Source organism: Lissotriton vulgaris, chromosome 3_1, assembly GCF_964263255.1.
Source record: "Lissotriton vulgaris chromosome 3_1, aLisVul1.2, whole genome shotgun sequence".
Lineage (NCBI taxonomy): Eukaryota > Metazoa > Chordata > Amphibia > Caudata > Salamandridae > Lissotriton > Lissotriton vulgaris.
Genome location: NC_141689.1, coordinates 921,405,986 through 921,426,543, shown reverse-complemented (window position 1 = coordinate 921,426,543; position 20,558 = coordinate 921,405,986). Strand labels below are relative to the sequence as shown.

At 40.1% G+C, this 20,558-nt stretch overlaps 1 protein-coding gene across 1 annotated transcript in view; it reads right to left on the bottom strand.

Annotated features, from left to right (window-relative positions):
- Positions 1 to 2,902: 2,902 nt before the first annotated feature.
- CLEC3B (C-type lectin domain family 3 member B) overlaps positions 2,903 to 20,558 on the bottom strand; it is a 61,528-nt gene continuing 43,872 nt past the window's right edge. Inside the window, exons 2-3 of the mRNA XM_086961265.1 lie at positions 14,795 to 14,893; positions 2,903 to 5,035 (exon numbers count right to left, since the gene is read on the bottom strand). Coding sequence (XP_086817391.1) covers positions 4,635 to 5,035; positions 14,795 to 14,893 — 500 coding nt within the window. The 3' untranslated portion in view covers positions 2,903 to 4,634. The remainder of the gene's footprint in view (positions 5,036 to 14,794; positions 14,894 to 20,558) is intronic.

Genomic DNA, 20,558 nt, shown 5'->3' with positions numbered 1-20,558 from the left:
GTGCCAGGTGCAAATAACCTGCAGGCAGATCGTCTTTCAAGACAGTATGTTGAGTCAGAGAATAACAAATTGCCATTAGAGGAGAACTTTGATTTAAATGTCTGTGTTGAGACTGAAGGTATACAGGAAAGCGAATGGAAGAGGTTGTTGGAAAACAAAGTTATCTTGTGTGGCAAAAATGGTGTTGGAAGGATGGATGGTCTAAAATAAGTGTGGGAAAGATATACAAGTATTCTGGAAAGTTCAGAATGAGCTTTCTGTTGTTGATGGTATATGTATGTGAGGAAGCAAACTTCTTCCTCCTGTAGACTTAAGAACTGTTTTAGTAACAAATGCTCATGCCAGTCATATGGGTATATTGAAAACCAAGGAAAGGATCAGGGAATATTTTTGGGGGCCCTCAATGGACTTGATGATAGAAAGGGAAGTTAAAAAATGTTTGGAATGTGCAACTAGTGACAAGGTATTAAAATGGAGGACGCAGCCGATAGTTGTTAGAGAAATAGCTACTAGTCCATGGGTGGACATTGCATTGGTTATACTCAGTCCGGAGAAAGTTGGTTCTCAAAGTAGGTATGGAATGGTATGCTTAGACATGTTTTCACGGGGCCAGAGATTAAAGTGGTCAGTTCCATTGACTCTAGAGATGTGATGAATTTCTTAGAGGAACTTTTGAGAAGAGGGATATCCTTCCAGTGTTCTCACTGACAATGGGGTTCTGTTTACTGCAGCTGTGGTGGAAGAGTTTCTTAGAGAAAGGGTGTGAAACATAAAAAAACTGTGCATTATCATCCAGAATCCAATGGTGTGGTGGAACGTTTTATTAGGGTGTAGAAAGAAAATCTGCAGTTATCACTCATGTGCGAGTCCAGCTGGGTTGAAGGTTTGACGAAGAAAGTGAGAGAATACAGTCTGACTCCTCATTCCATGACAAATGTGTCACCTTTTCGTTTATTCAAAGGAAGGATACCCAGTTTTGAGATCAGCCTTGGTTGGGTCATTGAGAAAAGAGAGAAGGTGGATTTTCAGGTTGGCGAATTATGAGGTTGGGAAGCAAAACTAGAGGAAAATAAATTGAAGTCCAGGGTGGTGTACAACTAGAGGAAATCTGTTAAAGAAACAGGAGTACAAGTGTGTGATTGGGTAAAAATAAAATCTCAGAGAAAACGTGGGAAGGGTTCCAAATTCAGTATGCCTTGTAGGGTAAATAAATTATTCAAAAATGCTGTGAAAACTGATGATAATAGGATTTGGAATTTCAAAAGAATATCCAAATGTAGTTCGGAGTTGGGATTTGAATCCTACCTCTATAGAGAGAAGGGCGCCTGAGGAAATTAAAGTCCGACCCCAATGAGCAAAAAGAAAGCCAGTTCGCTTTCATGACTTTGTGTAAATGTATTTCCATGATATTTGTTTTGTGGTGCATTTTCTGTTTCTTTATCTTTTACTCTGAACTTATATTATAAAATGCTTGACTTATTTTGTTATTTGTTTTGATAATTATACGTGTGGAGGTTGTGTGGTATCCTAGGTTATAGAACCACCAGGACGGCTGTTTCTGTAACCTAGGAGTGATGTGTCAGATAGCAACCAAGTTTGAGGTGAGCAGAACAATGGAAGACTTGGTTGGGAGCTGTTGCTTGCGTGGGTGCTCCATCTGTGGATGGGGTCTATGTATCCTGTAACTTCAATAAATTCTCTCCTAAAATCATCATGTGGACTACCTCTCCTCTATTTCACACACGCCTCCTATTTTTTTTTAGGTAGAATCGCACATTAAAACGGGCAAGAGCATGCTTTGTGGTTTTTTCCCTCAAACAGCCACATTAAGGGCACATGTATTCCTACTGCAGCATGGTGAATGGCAGCAATACATGATGCGAAAAACACTCAATTAAAATATTAGATAACAGAATGTGCCTCAAATGCAAGTGGGATGGTAGAACAGTCACAAACAAAATTCCACCTGCTTCTTAAGAAATAGATCTTCGTTTTTTTAATAGTGGAGACTACTTTGTTTTGTAACATATATAGTCCAGTGACCAAGAATGTGTTACTATGAGCCAGGAGAACCAGATTGCAGCTGATTGGCCGGAGTTCACCAGGGGAAATTAAATGGTGGACAAGCGTAGGTTGAGGTGGTTATTAGCAGAGTTCCCCTTTGCCAAATCCTAAATGACCCCCGTAGTCAGTACTGTCTGCCTTCAGTGTCTTTTCCAGTGAGCAGCTTCTGACTGTGACATATACGCATTGTGTGACTGAGTTACAGCTTGTATACTGACTTAATGGCAGACTTTATTTTTTGCTAGTGGGTAGAGGGTAAGAAGAGGATATGGCGCAGCAGCCAGAGCTATCGACTTCAGAGCTGGGGAATCTGTGTTAGAGCCTCGGCATTGGCTCCACATCCTATGAATCTGGACAAATTAATTAATGAACCCCATGCCCGTGCTGTATTCTACTAATTTAAATTAAACAAAAAAATAATGATACTACTAAATTAAATTTGACACAAAAAAGTAACAAATTCAGACTGGTGGTTGGGGCGGTCAAGCAGTGTTGCGGGAGGGGTAAAGGGGTGGGGAGAGATGGCACAGGGAGATTAATTGGGATAAACGTAATGTCCATTAAACAAAAGAGAACAAGCAACGTGTGCGTCACTGCTCGTTCCTGCGGCAATACTGCATGCGGCAATACTGCATCGGAGTTAACTTGAGAAAAGGTAGGACATGCACCAACCATTAGCCATTTGCAGGCTACAATTATTGAATGACACAGACAAAAGCTAATTCAAAGAGGTGAGAGGAGTCAGACCTCACAAAGTACATACAACAGATCATCTGACAGCGCTAGCGCTGTATAGGCTCGACCTAAAAAATTTAAATGAAATGATAAAACAACCTAATTTTATCACGCATTGATACTTTTATTTCCAAATATGGTATTTAGGATACAGTTATAAAGCACCATTTAGAAGAGGCATTTTTGCATTTATGTTTCCAAACAAACGTATGCATTGTCATACATATTTAAATGTACTTTTTTTACAGCGAAACCAGTCATGAATTGAAAGTGTTCATAAAATGATTGAGACATCCTTTTCTTATTCTAAATGAAATGTAGAATATGTAAATTGGGATTACTCAGATAACCATACAATTGTAGCCTAGTTTTAAGTGTTTATTTAGAGTTTGGCGATATTCCAGCAACCTGGAAGAAATCCAACGGTGGAAAATTAGTTATTTATATTAAAATCAAAGAAAGTCTTTTCAGAATATTAGTATATGAAATGAAATATCACGCTATGTTTCACTTAAGGTGCTAGACTACCATAAACTAGCACACACTACTTTTGGGGTGATACACCAGCCTAATAAACTAAAAGACAGTAGTATATAGCAATATAATTTCCATAACCACACACATTATATTTTTTTCTATAATTTTAGATTTTTTTCTGAAGACCTCACGGTTGATTCATGCCGAAATCTATTTAAATTAGATATACTTACACTAGAGTACAAACTGGGCATTTTATTTATCTCCTCATTTGGAAAAATCTGCCTGTGAAACAATACAATAAAGTGAATATTCAATGCTTGTTTAAGAATTAATGCCTGATTCAATTAAATGGTTGGTTTAGGAATCAAATAAATAATACTAAGAGGAAATTAAGGTTTCCCTGTGCTTTGGTAAAAATTAATTTAACAATGTTGGCAATAAATATGTGAGAGGTCGCTTGTATATACAGTATTTGTTTTGTAGATAGCATTTGTTGTCATGATTTACATTGTTTTTGTAGTGTGCAAATATATTTTGAAATAATTCACATTTAGTCATAGTCTTAAACGAAAAGCATCTTAACAGTGGCGTGAATCGCCCTATGCATATATTATATATTCTGATTAGAAAGTTTCAATTACCGTTAAAGTAATGGGACCAAGGCATTCGTCCTCTTTAAGTTTGCTTTTTTTGTCATTGGGTAAGCAGTGTGTTGAAAATGTTATCAATTAAAATGTACATAAATATCAAGTGAAATGGGAGCCTTTTAATCATTATTAGAGAACTGGAGTTATTTTATCGGGGTGGGGGGTTTAGGGTTGTCCTAAAAGAGATACATTTCCATTTTAGACCTAACAACTCCTTTGTTGATTTCGTTAACTGCCCCCACAGCTTAACAGAAACCGCATTAGGGTGATCACTGAACAGGTTTTAAAAACACATTTCTGTTGTACGTCAATAGTTTCCCTCGAAATAATCCATTCGGCACACAAACAGGAATTATATCGCTAGAGCCATATTGTGAAAAACAAAAAGCTGGTACTGTAGCAAAAGCCAGAAATGCTGCCATCTAGTGTAAAACGACATTTCTACAGACATTTCCACAGAATAAACTCCCTTGCTATGTTGATAATAACTTCATGGTTGAAGCGTCAAGACTACTACGTTGTACGTTGTCAGGCATTATTTGATTATCACATAGAGATACATTTTTCTCGATAACATAAATGCATTCATGCACATAGCTAGATCATGCCTAAAAAAGAGACAGATTTCAGAAGCAGCTTCAGAGGTGTAGAAGGAATGTACATAATCATTCCTCACAGTTGCAGGGCTCGCACAACCCTGAGCATCTGCTAAACAATCATGAACTGACACATGAAAGGCAGCTCGTTCTTGCATGGTTTGTCAAACCACTTGCCAGTAGCAATGCCTGCCAAGGACACACAGTTTTCTTGCTTCCCCCCATCCGGCTGGGTGGTGATTTCGGTCTCCCAGTTTTTGTAGGCCACACTTGTCCCTGTCATGTCCACCCACGTCCCCTCGGATGCCATATCATTGATTCCTATCCAGATTTCCGCTTCTGCTCCGATGCTTTTCCTCATGTAATCATACAAGGAATCATTATCATCGCCGTTTTCGGGGGTGCCCAAGGTGCCTCCTTGGGAGATGCAGTCATCACTTGCTTTATGGTAGGATTTTGCTTCGCGGCCCAGTAGGAAACACTTGTTTTGGATTTTGATGCCCTTCAAACAAACTACATGAACGAAAAAAATAGATAAACACGGTTAATAAAATAGTTTTTTCAGTAAGAATATACATTCCTTTGTCATATTTACAGACATAAGGCAATTCAGTTAAGTATTAAACAATATTAAAATACAATTATTGCATTGGTACATGCCTGTGCGCTACAAAATCTTGATTGTTCCTACTTCATTGTTAAAAGAGAAAAGAGGATGACAACATTAATTTCATTCAGATCATTTATAGTTCGGCAGATGCGAACAATCCACCAAAAACAGGCGGATTTAAATTGTATATTTTCGAAAAACACTCTTCATAGGGTGTCAGCAGGGTCAAATTGTCCTGCAGGACAATCTGGCAGTGCCACAAGGAATGGTCTGACAGAGACAATGTGTGGGCCGGTTTGTGAACCTGTTTTATGGCCCCGTGGGTCGGTTTTTACTTGTCATTTTTTTGATATTACAACAAAATTGCCTCTAGTGAGCACAAATGCAAGTATCCTACGCCATAAAAGCACATGTAAAGAGTGTCTTTACTTACTTATTTTTAACTTTTCTATATTAGGTTTATTAATAAGAAAGTATAGGTACAGATGTAGGACACATTGGTCTCTTCAGGCCAAAAGTCAAGGAATACAAAACTGCAAAAGCATACAATCAAATAATTGATTCTTTCATCTGTCACAGTAGTTTTGGTATGGGTCTCCCCATACAATAATGTGCAATTGTCCCATGCCGCATCTGTCCCCCGTCATGAGCTGTCGGTTTCAAACAAAAACTTATAGGTGTTCACAGATATATATATATATGTGGTATTCTATATATATATATAACTCCCTCCCCCGAGGTGTTGTGCCCCTACTATACTCAATACATCTCACATAGTCCCAAAGAGCACCCCTCGACCCTCCAGCCCATCAGCAAGTCAGGCCTCCAGTCCCAACAGGGATAGCCAACCCTTTTCGGTTCCAAAACCTACTGAACTCTACGACCCTCACCTCGCGTTGGACCAGAAGTCAGCCCCTGTCCACATCCCTGTTATTATCAGCACTAACAGAATCGCAAATACTGTCCACTCGCCTAGACCCCCTGTTCAATACAACTCTATCAACCTAACTGCCTCCATCATCAAGGCTCCCCGTCCTCTCTCTTGCATGCTCCTAAACTACAGATCAGCAGTACAACACGCTACTGACATTGCTGAAGCTCTTCTCGCTGAAGAAATTGACATTGCCTTCCTCACAGAATCCTAGCTCAATGCCCACTCCACCCCCATTCTTGAAATTCTCACCCCTCCAGGGTACAACCTCGTCAGACAAGACAGGCCAATCAAAACTGGGGGGGGACTATCCATCATTCATAGATATGGAATACAGATTACCAAAGTCAAACCTGCAGAATGCCTATCATTTGAATACCTAGGCGTCAAACTCACCACCAAGGGCACCCCACCCATCAAATTCCACACCATCTACCATCCTCCTGGAGAGCGTACCCTTTTCCCTGAGGAACTAACAGACCTAATAACACGATTTTCCTTGACAGACACCAAAGACGTGTTCTTGGGTGACCTCAATATCCACTGGAACGTCCCAGAAGACTCAGCTGTCCTGAACCTTTCCAACCTTCTGGAAATATATAACCTCTAGCATCTCTGCAATAAACTAACTCACATCAAAGGTGCAACACTAGATACGATCATAACAAACAACGTTCTGATCTCCTTGAGAGAGATTACTCCCATTGACTGGTCCGACCGGGAAACATCACTTACAACGCAACTTTTACAACGACATACCATTACAACGGAACTTTTACAACGCAAAAACTTTTACAACGCATGTATTTACAACGCATGTTTTTACAACGCAGGTACATTTACAACGCATACCATTACAACGTAAGTATTGGTAAGTATATAATTATATTTTAAATGTTATATGTTTGGGGTAAAGGGGTATTTTTAGGGTTCAGGGTCAGTTTTGGGTTTTTGGCTAAAGGGGTATTTTTGGGGTTCAGGGTCAGTTTTTAGTTTTTGGGTAAAGGGGTATTTTTGGGGTTCAGGGTCAGTTTTTAGTTTTTGGGTAAAGGGGTATTTTTGGGGTTCAGGGTACGTTTTTAGTTTTTGGGTAAAGGGGTATTTTTGGGGTTCAGGGTCAGGTTTTAGTTTTTGGGTAAAGGGGTATTTTTGGGGTTCAGGGTCAGTTTTTAGTTTTTGGGTAAAGGGGTATTTTTGGGGTTCAGGGTCAGTTTTTAGTTTTTGGGTAAAGGGGTATTTTTGGGGTTCAGGGTCAGTTTTTAGTTTTTGGGTAAAGGGGTATTTTTGGGGTTCAGGGTCAGTTTTTAGTTTTTGGGTAAAGGGGTATTTTTGGGGTTCAGGGTCAGTTTTTAGTTTTTGGGTAAAGGGGTATTTTTGGGGTTCAGGGTCAGTTTTTAGTTTTTGGGTAAAGGGGTATTTTTGGGGTTCAGGGTCATTTTTTAGTTTTTGGGTAAAGGGGTATTTTTGGGGTTCAGGGTCAGTTTTGGGTTTATGGGTAAAGGGGTATTTTTGGGGTTGAGGGTCAGTTTTGGGTTTTTGGGGTACAGGGGTACAGGGTAAAAATAAATTAAAATTAAATTTGAATTAAATTAATTAAATGAAATTAAATTAAATTAAATTACATTAAATTATATTTTTTTCAATTAATTTACGATTATAAAATTAATATATATTTACCAATACTTACGTTGTAATGGTATGCGTTGTAAAGGTACCTGCGTTGTAAAAACATGCGTTGTAAATACATGCGTTGTAAAAGTTTTTGCGTTGTAAAAAATGCGATGTAAAAGCATGCGTTGTAATAACATGCGTTGTATCATCATATATCCGTCCGACCACCACCTCATTCTGTTCAAGATTGACACACTTGCCAGCCTCCAACCTATTTGTGTTGTCAAACCTAAATTCTTAACCAGAAACATCAAAGAAATATCTTTATCTGAACTTGAAGCCAAGATTTATCCCCATCTTCAACTCCATCCCTCATCATGGACGGCTGATGACCTCACTTCTCACTTCAGCTCAAGAATGACAGAGTTCTTAGACCAAGTAGCTCCTCTCAAACTCAAACAACTGAGGAGAACCAAATCAAAACCCTGGTTTAACGTGGAGCTGAATGATGAACGACGCCAAGTCAGACAAACGGAAAGGTCTTGGAGACAAAACCCCTCGTCCCTGCACCTAACCCATCTTAGATATGCTCGACGGTCATACAAAAAACACATCTTCAGTGAAAACGCATATTTTTTCCGCTGTCAATTAGATCTGGCCAAAAACAGACCACGAGAACTCTTCAACATTGTTAAAAGCCAAACTAACTGCACTCCCTCTCAAAAAATCGAAACCACCAATGAGCGATGTTAAGGAATTGCCACCTTCTTCACAATAAAGTCTCTAAAATTAATCAATCCTTCTTACAAACTGCTAACCCCCCTTCCCCCTTAACCTGCCCCCCTTAAACCTCCCTGGACCACTCAGAAAGAGCTCTTAACATGGACAATCAGACCTACCTCCAGCTAAAAAACAACGTGCATTGGTCCGACTTTGAGCTAATGTCGGTAAACGAGGTCTTCAATATAATTTCCAATCTAAAACCTTCCTCCCACATCCTGGACCCCCTCCCTTCCACAATCATAAAAGAACTCAACCACACCATTTCCCCTTTCTGGACAAAAATCATCAAACACTCTCTCACCTCAGGCTGTGTCCCAGACTCCCTTCAACTAGGACAAATCACGCCCATTTTCAAGAAACCTTGGGATGACCCTAATGATCTTAAAAACCTCAGACCTATCTCTAACCTCCCATTCCTTGTAAAAACATTGGAGAAATGTGTTCTCCTCACACTCAATCATCACATTGATGAGTTCAACCTCCTTGATGCCTTTCAATCTGGTTTCAGAAAAGGCTGTAGCACGGAAACAGGTATGCTCAACGTCGCCGACGACATTCACAAGGCCCTAGACGAAGGTGATGCCTGCCTACTCATCCTTACTGACCTATCTGCTGCATTCAACACAGTAAACCGTCCAGCCCTTTTGGAGACCCTGTCGAAACGGTCCCGCATTAATTGCAAAGTACTAAAATGGTTCACCCCCTTCCTTCAACACCACTCGCAACAAATTAAAATTAACTCCTGTCTCTCAAAGCCAACTAAAGTCACACTTGGGGTCCTGCAAGGCTGATCCTCTCCTCGTCCCTCTTCAATCTCTTCATGAAGCCCCTCACAATCATATTGAAAAAAGCTGGATTGAATTACCACCTCCAAGCGGACGACACCCAAATCTATTTCAGGATCAAGTCTCCCAGCGACATCTAACTCCTCAATACCACCCTAACCGAGATCCAAACTTGGTTCTATGTTAACCAATTAAAGCTCAACCCATACAAAACGGAACTAATCCTATTCTCTCCAAAAAATTCCCATCATCCAATCCAAGAGTGGCTCAAGAATCTGATAGCCCTAAACTGCCCCCTTACCCTATCCAACTCAGTTAAGTCTCTAGGCATCACCCTTGACAAGAACTTATCAATGGAGGCTCACATCAAAAACTCTGCAAAAAGTGCTCTCTTCTCTCTAAAACACCTCAAGAAACTGAAACCTTTTCTACCCCAGATGACCTCAAGACAGTAGTCTAATCCCTAGTTCTCTCTAAAATCGACTACGGGAACGCCATCCTTACAGGGACTCCAAAAGCTCACCTAGCCCCTCTAAGAGCAGTGCTGAACATGTCCACTCAACCCGTATCTGGAGTTAAAAGATTTGAACACACCACTCCAGCTCTAAACTGCCTCAATTGGCTTCCCATGGAAGGGAGATATATCTATAAATTAGCCTGCATCACACACAAAACCCTTCACTCTCCTAACCCCAAATACTTAAATAACAAACTGTGTAGAGCAGGTCAATCCAGAACACTAAGAAGCTCCAACTCACTCCTTCCTATTCCTCCGAAATTGAAAGAGAAAACCATCCAATACCGATCGTTTTCTGGCAACGCTCCCAGGATATGGAACGCTCTCCCTGGAGTCCTCAGATGCAACCCCTCCTTCTCCTGTTTCAGAAGGGACCTAAAACTCCATCTCCTAAACAAATACTTTCATGACCAACGTCAACTAACCTAGTCTTCTTTATCCGAGTTGTCTCCTTTCTCTCTGGACATTCAAAGATAGTGGGTGACCGAACTATGTCGCTCTCGCCTTTTCTTTTATTGCTCTCTCCCCCTCCGCTGCACTGCATATTTATTTCCCATGCTGTATTTTTTTTCTGTGGTTTGCTTCCTTACTGCCGGCCTACTATGTAATGTAATGTCCTTCTGCTGTTTACTGTGTGTATGTAAAGCGCTCTGATACTTACGGGTCAAGCTAGCGCTATATTAAACTTTTAAAATAAAATGAATAAAATAAAATAAATGCAAGGGCCCCAGACCATGGCAGGGCAGCTTCAACGTGATGGGAACGAAGAATCCCATCTATTTACACCAAACAAACTTCTCATTACAAGAAGACGCCGACATCCTGTTTCAAAGGGTTTCATGTGCTTTATTTTTCTCTCTGGATATGCAGCAGTGCCCTTCCAATCTCCTAACGTGTTTCAGCACTCTCAGGAGCCTTGATCACAGGTAAGCTTTTTAACCCTTTAACCCTTTTACAACTGACCACGTGTCTCTTATGGACGTTAGTAAAAAACACTTTTTTATTTGGTAGTTGCCAGGCCCAACCCTTCACTTTTACCACATGTAAGGCACCCCTAAAGTAGGTCCAAGGTACTCTCATGGGCAATGTGCAGTGTTTTACATGTCCTGATAGTGAATTACCACTAATTTCGTTTTTCACTGTTGCAAGGACTGACTCTCCCATAGTTTATCGTTGAAGCTGCCTTGTAATATTTTACAAGTGTAACGTTCAAGTGGGAAGAGCTAGAGATTTGGAGTTCAGGCTGTCTGATCTCAGGATTTAAAAACACATATTTTAGGAAGGGTGTATTTTAAATGTTCTTATTATTTTCACTGTGGGTGCCATTGCTATATCTGGATGCCGTGATCAGAATATAAAGTGACTACAAGGGATTCTATTTTGAATCTGACTCAATTATTTTATCTGTTTAATGGTTCATTCATTTGAACCCAGTGTATCCTCAGGATTACTTTTCAAATCAATCAAACAATTCTTATTTTAAAAAAATGATACAGTCAGTTTCTAGAAAAGTAGAAAGCACACAGCAGAAAAGGTTATGTTTAAAAAAATTGTTTATATTGATGAAACGTCGATATAAACATCATCTCCTCAGCTATTTATACTGCAGGACATCATGATAGATTGAATACTCTGGTTTCCTCATTTGTTAAAGGAGTTGATTTTGCTGTTATGAATTGTCAATCAAATTTATATATGTTGCCATTCATGACTGCTTGTATATAGTTTTGCTCATTTTTTATCCCCATTTGATTTATTCTTGTGATTTACATCAATATAAACAATTTTTTTAAACATAACCTTTTCTGCTGTGTGCTTTCTACTTTTCTAGAAACTGACTGTATCATTTTTTAAAATAAGAATTGTTTGATTGATTTGAAAAGTAATCCTGAGGATACACTGGGTTCAAATGAACGAACCATTAAACAGATAAAATAATTGAGTCAGATTCAAAATAGAATCCCTTGTAGTCACTTTATATTCTGATCACTAATTGCCCAAGCCTACAAGGGTTGATTGGGTGTCCACGTTTGTACAGACATATCTGGATGCCAGCACGTTTGACCTGAATTTCACCTTATTTCTGCACCTCATTGCCAGCTTTGCAAGGCAGGCGCGTTGTGGTGCAAACTTTGGTCAGCAGGTCACTGAGCTAATTTACTGCTGCTTTATTCAGCTTTCTAGTCCTCGGTATGCTGTGCCTTCAACAAATCACAGCAAGTATGTCAAGGATCTGATGGAGCAGATAAACTGCAGAATCCCTGCTTGACACATAAAACCAATTTTGACACCTTTCAAAAGAAAACTACAACCATGCACAATTGGTGCTTATTATACGTAGAAGAATATTGAGAAATAGATCATGAAGAAACCTAATTCTGCTAACAGTACCGAGAGTAAAGAAAGCCAGAATGGGGGGCAGATCTCTCCGGGTCCTGGCAGCTCAGAACTGGATTAAACTCCTGCAGGAACTCCGGATAGAGACCTCTGAAGCTAAGTTCAGAAAGGGACTTAAAACCTATTTATTTGCTAGTTAATCTTGCAGCCGCCGTTTAACGCTGGATTGGCTACCTCCTTCCTTACTCACTACAGCGCGGGGACACGCCGAGATGGCGTAACCATGTGCTTTAAAAAATTCATTATTATTATTTTTAATTACTGCATCATAAAAGCATGCAGAAGAGTGTAGACTAGATGAAAATGCTTGTTTGAATAACATAGGTTTGTGTTAACTAAATTTCACGGTGTACTCTTTTAACGTGAAATAGAAATGTGAAAGCAATGACACGTGTTATGGAAGTTTCATTAACCAGTCTTCTTTAAATAATGATATATGTGAAGAATTCACTCTAGGACTGCCAGACAGATTTCGGAATTGCAGACTTTCTTGGCAGGCACATACGCTGTGTGCACTATTCCCAGACTTCTTGCCCTCTTTGGAGAGAATATTTGAGCTAATATGATCCATGTCCTTTCCTGAACTCTGCTTCTAGAACTTTGGTAATTGATGGCCCGAGAACAATATATTTGATTATTCTGTACTCTCAGATTCCAATGCCTGTTATTGATGTATTTACTTCCTAAATTTACTGATAAAATCTAACCATTCATAAACCCAGTTTCTGTCTCTCTATGACTTGTTTCCAGGGATTGATTGTGCATTTTGAATAGTATTAATGAGGGATGGGAATTACAATAAAGATGTCTCGAGTCAAAAGGTCCTAATTTTACTATTTTGTGTAGCTTTAACAGAATTACTTGTTTGCATGGTTCTAGCCCGACTGTATTTCTTCAGGAGATTTGGTCTAGCAGTAATCTTCCTGTATCTGTATAGTGTAGTATTGAGAGTCATATACAGGAATCTAATTACAAGCTTGTGAGTCAGTTACCCAATACCTGGTCCTCATTAGATAACTGGATTGAATCCCCATATCCAACCCTCTCAGCACAGGTTAAAAGAGCTATCAGAGGACCAAGTAATAATTCTGAGGTGCTGTGCTAGGAAACATTAAGATCAAACTCAGTGACACTACAGCAGGTCCCATTCAGTAGAGGTCTGCTTTTTCATTACTGATGCCCACATCTCACTCTTCCATGGGGTTGTCATGCTCTGCTTCCATCTTCTGCAATCTAGCTCAGCGAGGGTATCAATGTTGCTCAGCATATCTGTGATTCGATCTTGGTATTTGCTGAGCCATTCCAATTGGCGAAATGTTGAAATAATTCCTGTTTCACGTCGGTGAGATGGGGAACTGGAAAGTTAGGAATAATCTGCGTCACTCTCAGAAACATTCACAGTCACAGCTTTTGGTGGTTAAATGTTTGTGTGTTTGGGAGTGGACATGTTGTTTTGGTTTTAGTCGCCATTCTTTTCAGCATGCACACTGCGGAGTGACGAAAGTCGGAGGTGAAGGTCATTTTGCTTTGGTTTGATCAACATGTTACTTACTGTTAAATTTAAATGAAATGTTTATGTTTATATAATATGAGTAGTAAATGCCCTTTGTGAATACCGAAAGTTGCAAAGTCAGACTTTCGTCTAAGTTCACCTTTGTGAATCAGGACCTAAGTGTTTCCAATAATATACGCAGTGGAACATCATTTCAGCCTCCAAATTATATTTAAGGCAAAAAGCATGGAAGCCACTTACACCTCTCGTTGTACTACCTCATACATCTACATTCTGTGACCATGTATTTTTTTATTGTCTGTTCTTCTAGTAACCTCTTGGCACAAACGCATCTACCCACTCATAGCCCCCTCGTCCACACTGACAAAGAGTGGCACATATTGAAACAAACAGACAACACACACACAGTGCCACAGATTGAAGCATTCTGAAAGCAACCGAAAAATAAATCTGTGGATAGCTATACAGTGTACAAATTCTGCTAATAACAATACTACTAATACTACTACTACTAGAACTACTACAACTAATAATGATAATAATAACAATAGTAATAATTATTATAACAGGTTATTTTTACCATTCGTGTTATTATAAAGCAATACAAAAGTATTATTATTATTATTGTTGTGGTTGATATTGTTATTATTGTTACTAGCAAAAATAAAAGACATGCTTTACCTATTTTTTATTGCGTTATATCGTTATATTTAAATAATATTACAATTAGAAGGCGATTCTCAAAAAACTGTAGTGTGGCGGTTAACTAGTTCTAATGTTCTCATCAGTGAATTGTTCTTTGCATCACACCTGATATCAGGTACACTGTTCTGAATTGCATCTTCAGTGTAATCACACATGCCCTCCCATATTGCACCACTGAAGAAAGGACCTCTCACATTTCTGTTCAAATAACGTTTCGTACTAACTGTGGCAATGACAAGCGCAGCAGTGGCTGGTGTGTTTCATTAAAAGCAGAATGCTGTATCGGATTACCAGGGACAACAAAACATGTAGAAAGCACGATTTCTTGATTTCTTTCATAAGTACTGTATCTGCAACACAAGGAAGTATTTTGCACGTATACGCCTGTAACAGAATCATAATGGAATGCTTAATACTCACTGGTCTGCAGCGCCTGCTGTTCCTTCAATATGGTAAGTTCTTGCCAAATGTTTTCAATCTGTTTCTTCACATCTTCAATCATTTGCAGGCTAGCACCATCTGTTAACAGGCCAGTGATAAGCACCATGAGATCGTCCAGATTCACAACAACTTTTTTAAACAAAACAGATGGTATCCAGATGCGTTATGTTATGCAACCTTTCACCTGAGAGTGATGCACTGTCTAGCTCTAGGAGTAGCAGCAGAGATAACAAAATGTATTTCCTTAAAAGTGAACGGGCATGATGGTAAGAAAAAAAGGAAAACAATTTAAACGTCTGTGTGGGTGCACGTGTGTGTGTGTGCGTGCATGTGTGTGTATGACTGCGTAGGCATATGCCATTTTGAGCATGTGGCTGTAGATGCGCTTGTCTGTGTGTCTTTATGTATGTGTGTGTGTACATGTGTTTGTCCGTGTGTGTGTGTGTGTGCGAGTTTCTGCCTAGCCTTGTGCATTTATGTGCATGTAACTGCTTGAACAGGGGCAACTCTTCCATTTGAGCAGAGTAGCACAGCCCTACAAATCCCTGAGCTGTAAAAAATAAAATGGCAAAAGAGTTTCTTTATTACAATTTTTTTAGCAACCCACCCTGGGGCCAGTGCTGCCGAGTTTGTGAATTGCAAAAAAGTCAAAGAATTACTCATAATAAAGGTGGAAATCTACAGGAGTACATTTCCTTTCTTTTCTGGCCTAAATTATCTGCTCGCTGTCAGCATCACTGTGTATCACCACAGAAAGAAGGCTAACACATAGATTCATCATCGGCATGTTTTGCGAGTCTGTAATAGCGATTATTAAGGAATCGCTATTACCGACTCAGAAAACGGGATTCATGTAGAAATCGCAATATTTATTGCGATTTCTACAGCTTCTTTATTTGCGATTAGTTTTACTAATCGCAAATAAGGAATAACTCCCCATTCATTCCTATGGGCCTAAAGGCCCATAGGAATGAATGGGAAGACAAATCAATGTGCGAATCGCTATTAGCGATTCGCATGTTGAGTTTGCGATTTCAAGGGTGCAGGGGTGTCCAAAGGACACCCTGTTGCACCCCTGAAATGATATTGGATGCTGGTGTTACGCACACACATGTCCCAAGGACATGTGTGTGTATAACATACAACTTAGAAAAATGCACTTAAGTGCATTTTTCTAAGTTTCCGCTATTTACCACGAGGTTTGACTTCGCGGTAAATAGCGGCCCAAAATAGCGAATTCGCAATTTTTAAATGTTTCATGAATTACATTTAAGGAATCTCAAATAGAGAGTTCTTAAATGCAATTCCTCGCAAATTTACGAATTTTATAATAGCGATTTTTGCTTTTGGGATGATGAATCCCAAATGCAAAAATTGCGCTCGCAAAGGGACAGATAAAGTGGTCAACGCCCAACTAATGACCCATCTCGAAACCCAAAATATCTTCCACCCATCACAATCGGGTTTCAGAACAGGTTACTCCACAGAGACGGCTCTCTTAAGAGCTATTGAAACTCTGCGGGAGGGAGCTGATAAAGGCAAAACTATGGCCTTGATCATGCTGGACCTCAGTGCCGCGTTTGACACTGTAGCTCACTCCATACTGCTACAGTGTCTAAACAGAGCGGGAGTCACTACAAAGGCTCTATGCTGGCTGAAGGCTTTTTTAACAAACAGAAGCTTTCAGGTCCAAAGAGGGATCTATCTCTCTGAAAGTTTGATCTTAGAACAGGGGGTACCTCAGGGCTCGGCCCTGAGTCCCACCCTGTTCAATTTATATATGTCCCCTTTGGCAGAGGTGATCCAATCGTTCGGCGTAGAGCTTGTCTCTTACGCCGACGACACTCAACTCTTGATCTCCCTGTCTCAATCCCCCTCCTCTGAGGCAGATAACTTCAACTCATGTATGTGCAAGGTGGCTACATGGATGAACGAGCATTGCCTCAAATTAAACGGAACAAAAACAGAGGTACTTGTCATAGGTGGGAACAACACCAACTGGACCAAGGATTGGTGGCCCTCATGTCTGGGATCATTACCCACCCCCAGTCAGGAGGCCAAGAACTTGGGCGTCTGGATTGACACCAAACTTTCATTTGACAGTCATGTCAAAAAAACAGTTGGAAAATGCTTCGGAGTGATGAAGACACTCCGTCGCACCCTGGATCTTCTTCCCCTGAGTTCCAGGCGTACCATGACGCAGGCCCTCATCACATCCCGAATTGACTATGGGAATGTGCTTCTTTTGGGAACCTCAGAAAAAAACATCAGGAAGTTACAGGTCCTACAAAATTCAGCAGCACGCCTTGTGCTACGACTTCCGCGAAGAGCTCCTTCCAAACCTTCCTTGGATGCTCTACATTGGTTGCCCATAAAAAAGAGAATAATATTCAAAGCCCTTCTCTGGTGCCACAGAATTGTTCACCACAGAGCCCCCTCCTATCTGCTTGACTTAGCCTCACCCTATGAACCTTCCAGATCCCTTCGCTCGAAGGGAACAGGTTTGCTTAAGATCATGCGCCCAAAAAAAGCCAGACTTGGAGGTAGATCCTTTCGCATTCTCGCAGCCAAGGAATGGAATACCCTTCCTATGAACATCAGACAGGAAAAAAGTGAAACATTCTTTAGGAAACATCTAAAAACATATCTTTTCACCACTTAAACTGTCTGATGCTCTGCTCCATACAAGCAACACTCTTCTCCATAGCGCGGGGACACGTCGAGAGACGTCACCAGGCGCTCTATAAGCTCCTATAATAATAATAATAATTTGCGAGCCGAATTTCCGTTGATGAATCTGGATGTTTGTTTAGAATTTGACAGAGAGGAAATTCATGTGCTGTATTACAAGTCTAAGTGGATATAATTCACTTATAATAAGATACACAAGATATCTGCCAAGTTTGTGATGGAGTGTCATGCTGCCATACTCTAAATAAGGCCCAGGGTTGGAAGTTTGTCATACATATTACAAACCTGCCACATGCCTATGAGAATGAATTGTGACTGCTGTTTGAAAAATGATTTATTTAATCGAAATATCCCTGAAGTGGTATACATGACGACCCCAAATTTCATTGAAATAGGTAAGAATATGGAGATTCAAATTTACTTTCTTGGTAAATCTGTTTTTTAAAGTCACATGCGATGCAGGCAGGAATGTCTTGATCATTTCATTGTGTGAAATCTCACTGCCTTAAAATTCGTAAAATTTCATGAAATGCAAAAATCAGAACATTTCTTTATCACTAAATTCACAAACATCACAAGCGTAAATATTTTTTTGTGCAGGCCCAGCCACTGACAGGTGACTGTATATACGCACAGGTTTTGGACCTCATTCAGAGATTAGTTGTTACGTAATAACTCCTGAATACTAGCTGGATGAACAACTGCACCACTGGTATATTAAGGCATTAGTGTTTGCTTTTAGAGAAATTCCGTTGAATGTAGGTTTACTGTATGTACTGAGAGTTGGTAAATTTTAGATAACCTCAAATCTCGAAATCCAGCCTTTTTTCTATGTGCTGGTGACTTTGTTTCAAGCGTCAGCAGCCAAACAGATTTGCATAAGTGCTTTCAGTGGAAACATGCTAATGGATCCACTCTTGGCACAATTGCTTTGCTTAGTGTACTGTAATTTCTCAACAGCAAAGTTCAAGACCAAATTGCATAAGGTGTAGAACTAGAAAGGTGGAAAACACCGCGTTTTCTGTAATATCATGTGATTTTGGGTACCTACACCTTTTCACCATCATATCCTTCTTTCCGTGAGGCCTGCAAAATTAAAGTAGCTAGCTGAAGTTTGGGTCTAGTTAGAATTGTACATGCACCACCATTCCAGTGTTAATATGGAAAAAGTCGATGCAGATGTTAGAAATGATACATTCATTTATGGGAACAAAATTGTCTCCTTATTAGTGAAATTGCCCATTGTAAACTCCACATCAACCGACTCGCAAATACATAGTCAGGCAACAGGTGGGATAGCTCATAGCCAGCAGACAAACACACGAACAGGAAACCTTAGATCAATCCCACAGACAGGCGCAGCGACACTACAGTTGACAAGGGAGATTGGCCCCAATAAAGCACACATCACCAAAGGGGGTACAAGTGCTCGTAAAACACCATAAGGTCAGATGCCACATAAGTTAGGAACATAGTACACTCAGTGATCACAAGCTTCTCATGCCGGGCATCTGGGCATGTTACCCACTAGCCACATTGTGTCCTACCTGAATTATCCATTGAACAATTAATGTATTACTCCAAAGGCAGCAACTTAGATTCCTTGCCATACAAGAATCACCTGAACTAATAATGGCATACAATGAACTGTATATAAGAACTTCTCAAAACGTTTGCAAATTGAAACAGTCCTCGGACACTCTGCCTGTAATTGTTTTCCCGGCCGCTATGTTTAATTAAACTCTTCATGTTCTGCCAAATGCCTCTTGTCCCTTGTTTTTTAAAGCCATTTCATGTTCAGGCAACAATTTGGCAAGCCGCCACTGCAGCTGATTGGTACCCCGAACCTGACTGCAGCCAATGGAAGGGGACCCCCGCCTGTAAGCATTCATATTTGCGCAGCAAGGAAGGTGAGCAGACACAGCAATTGATTGGGGTGGAGGTCCTTCCTGAAGCAGCTGTCACAGAGGGTAAAAGACTACATCAGAACCTATTTTAAAGCATCTGGCTCATGGTAAACTAGGGAGAAGCATAGAACGATATCCTGAGCTCCCTTCTACTGACAGAATCTGGCATATTGCCTATTTTATATGTCATAGCTGAGTAGTTGTAAGGAGGTCTTGGATGCGATTCTGCCTAAGCCACCTTTTTTTGATAGTCAGCCCACTAGGAAGGGTGAATATTCATTGCAGAGCCCATTATGATTCCCAGGATATTATTTTTGTGATAGAGCTATCCTGATTGAGTGGAGTTGGCACCTCAATCTTATAATTTGTTGTCTAAAAGGGTTTCTCAGTGCCACTGGTTTCTTAACACCGTTAGTATCTGAATGGAGTGACAGGTGTTGGTCGCTTGGACTGCTGGGTGTGACACAGAATGTATTTTTGCCCCCTGGCTGTGATGCAGGCTGTGATTAGGACATTTAGAGGAAAAGATTAGGATCTGCTAAACTAAGTGTAACTTGCGAGTGGCCAAGAGTGGCCTGTGGTTCTCAAGTTATTCCCTTTTTCCCCGCAAACTATTGGAATTACCTTTGTCCCGGAGCTGATATTGGCAGACTATTAGGCTCACTTAGTACCCTGTACTGCGCAGAGCATCCCTGGTCACAGGATAGCAAGTGCTAGGAGTAGGCTAAGAGATTATTTGACAAAGCAGTACATTTTCTCTGTCAGGTTTTGTTTAGTTGGCGTAATCTATATGTAATGTTCTGGTGCTGCTATTTGTTTCAAACCGTATCTTGGACAAGAATTGGTCAAAGATTGTCCTAAAGCATTGCATTCTCTTGTCTATTTCTCAATATTTCATATGAGGGTACTGTTATTCCTTGCAAACTGTATTTGACAAATGCACTTTTTACCTATGTTGCAACCCTCCATATGCATTGTCATCTGTGTTTGTTGAAATGTTTGCATTGAATTGTTTGATGCATCTGTAGATAGTGCTGAGCTCGCAGTATGTAAAATAGTAAAATTGTCCCACATATGTTTCCACGATTAGACCAAAACAAAGACTCCCCAAAAAGAGCTAAGTTGTACTTTGTCCACTAAAACTA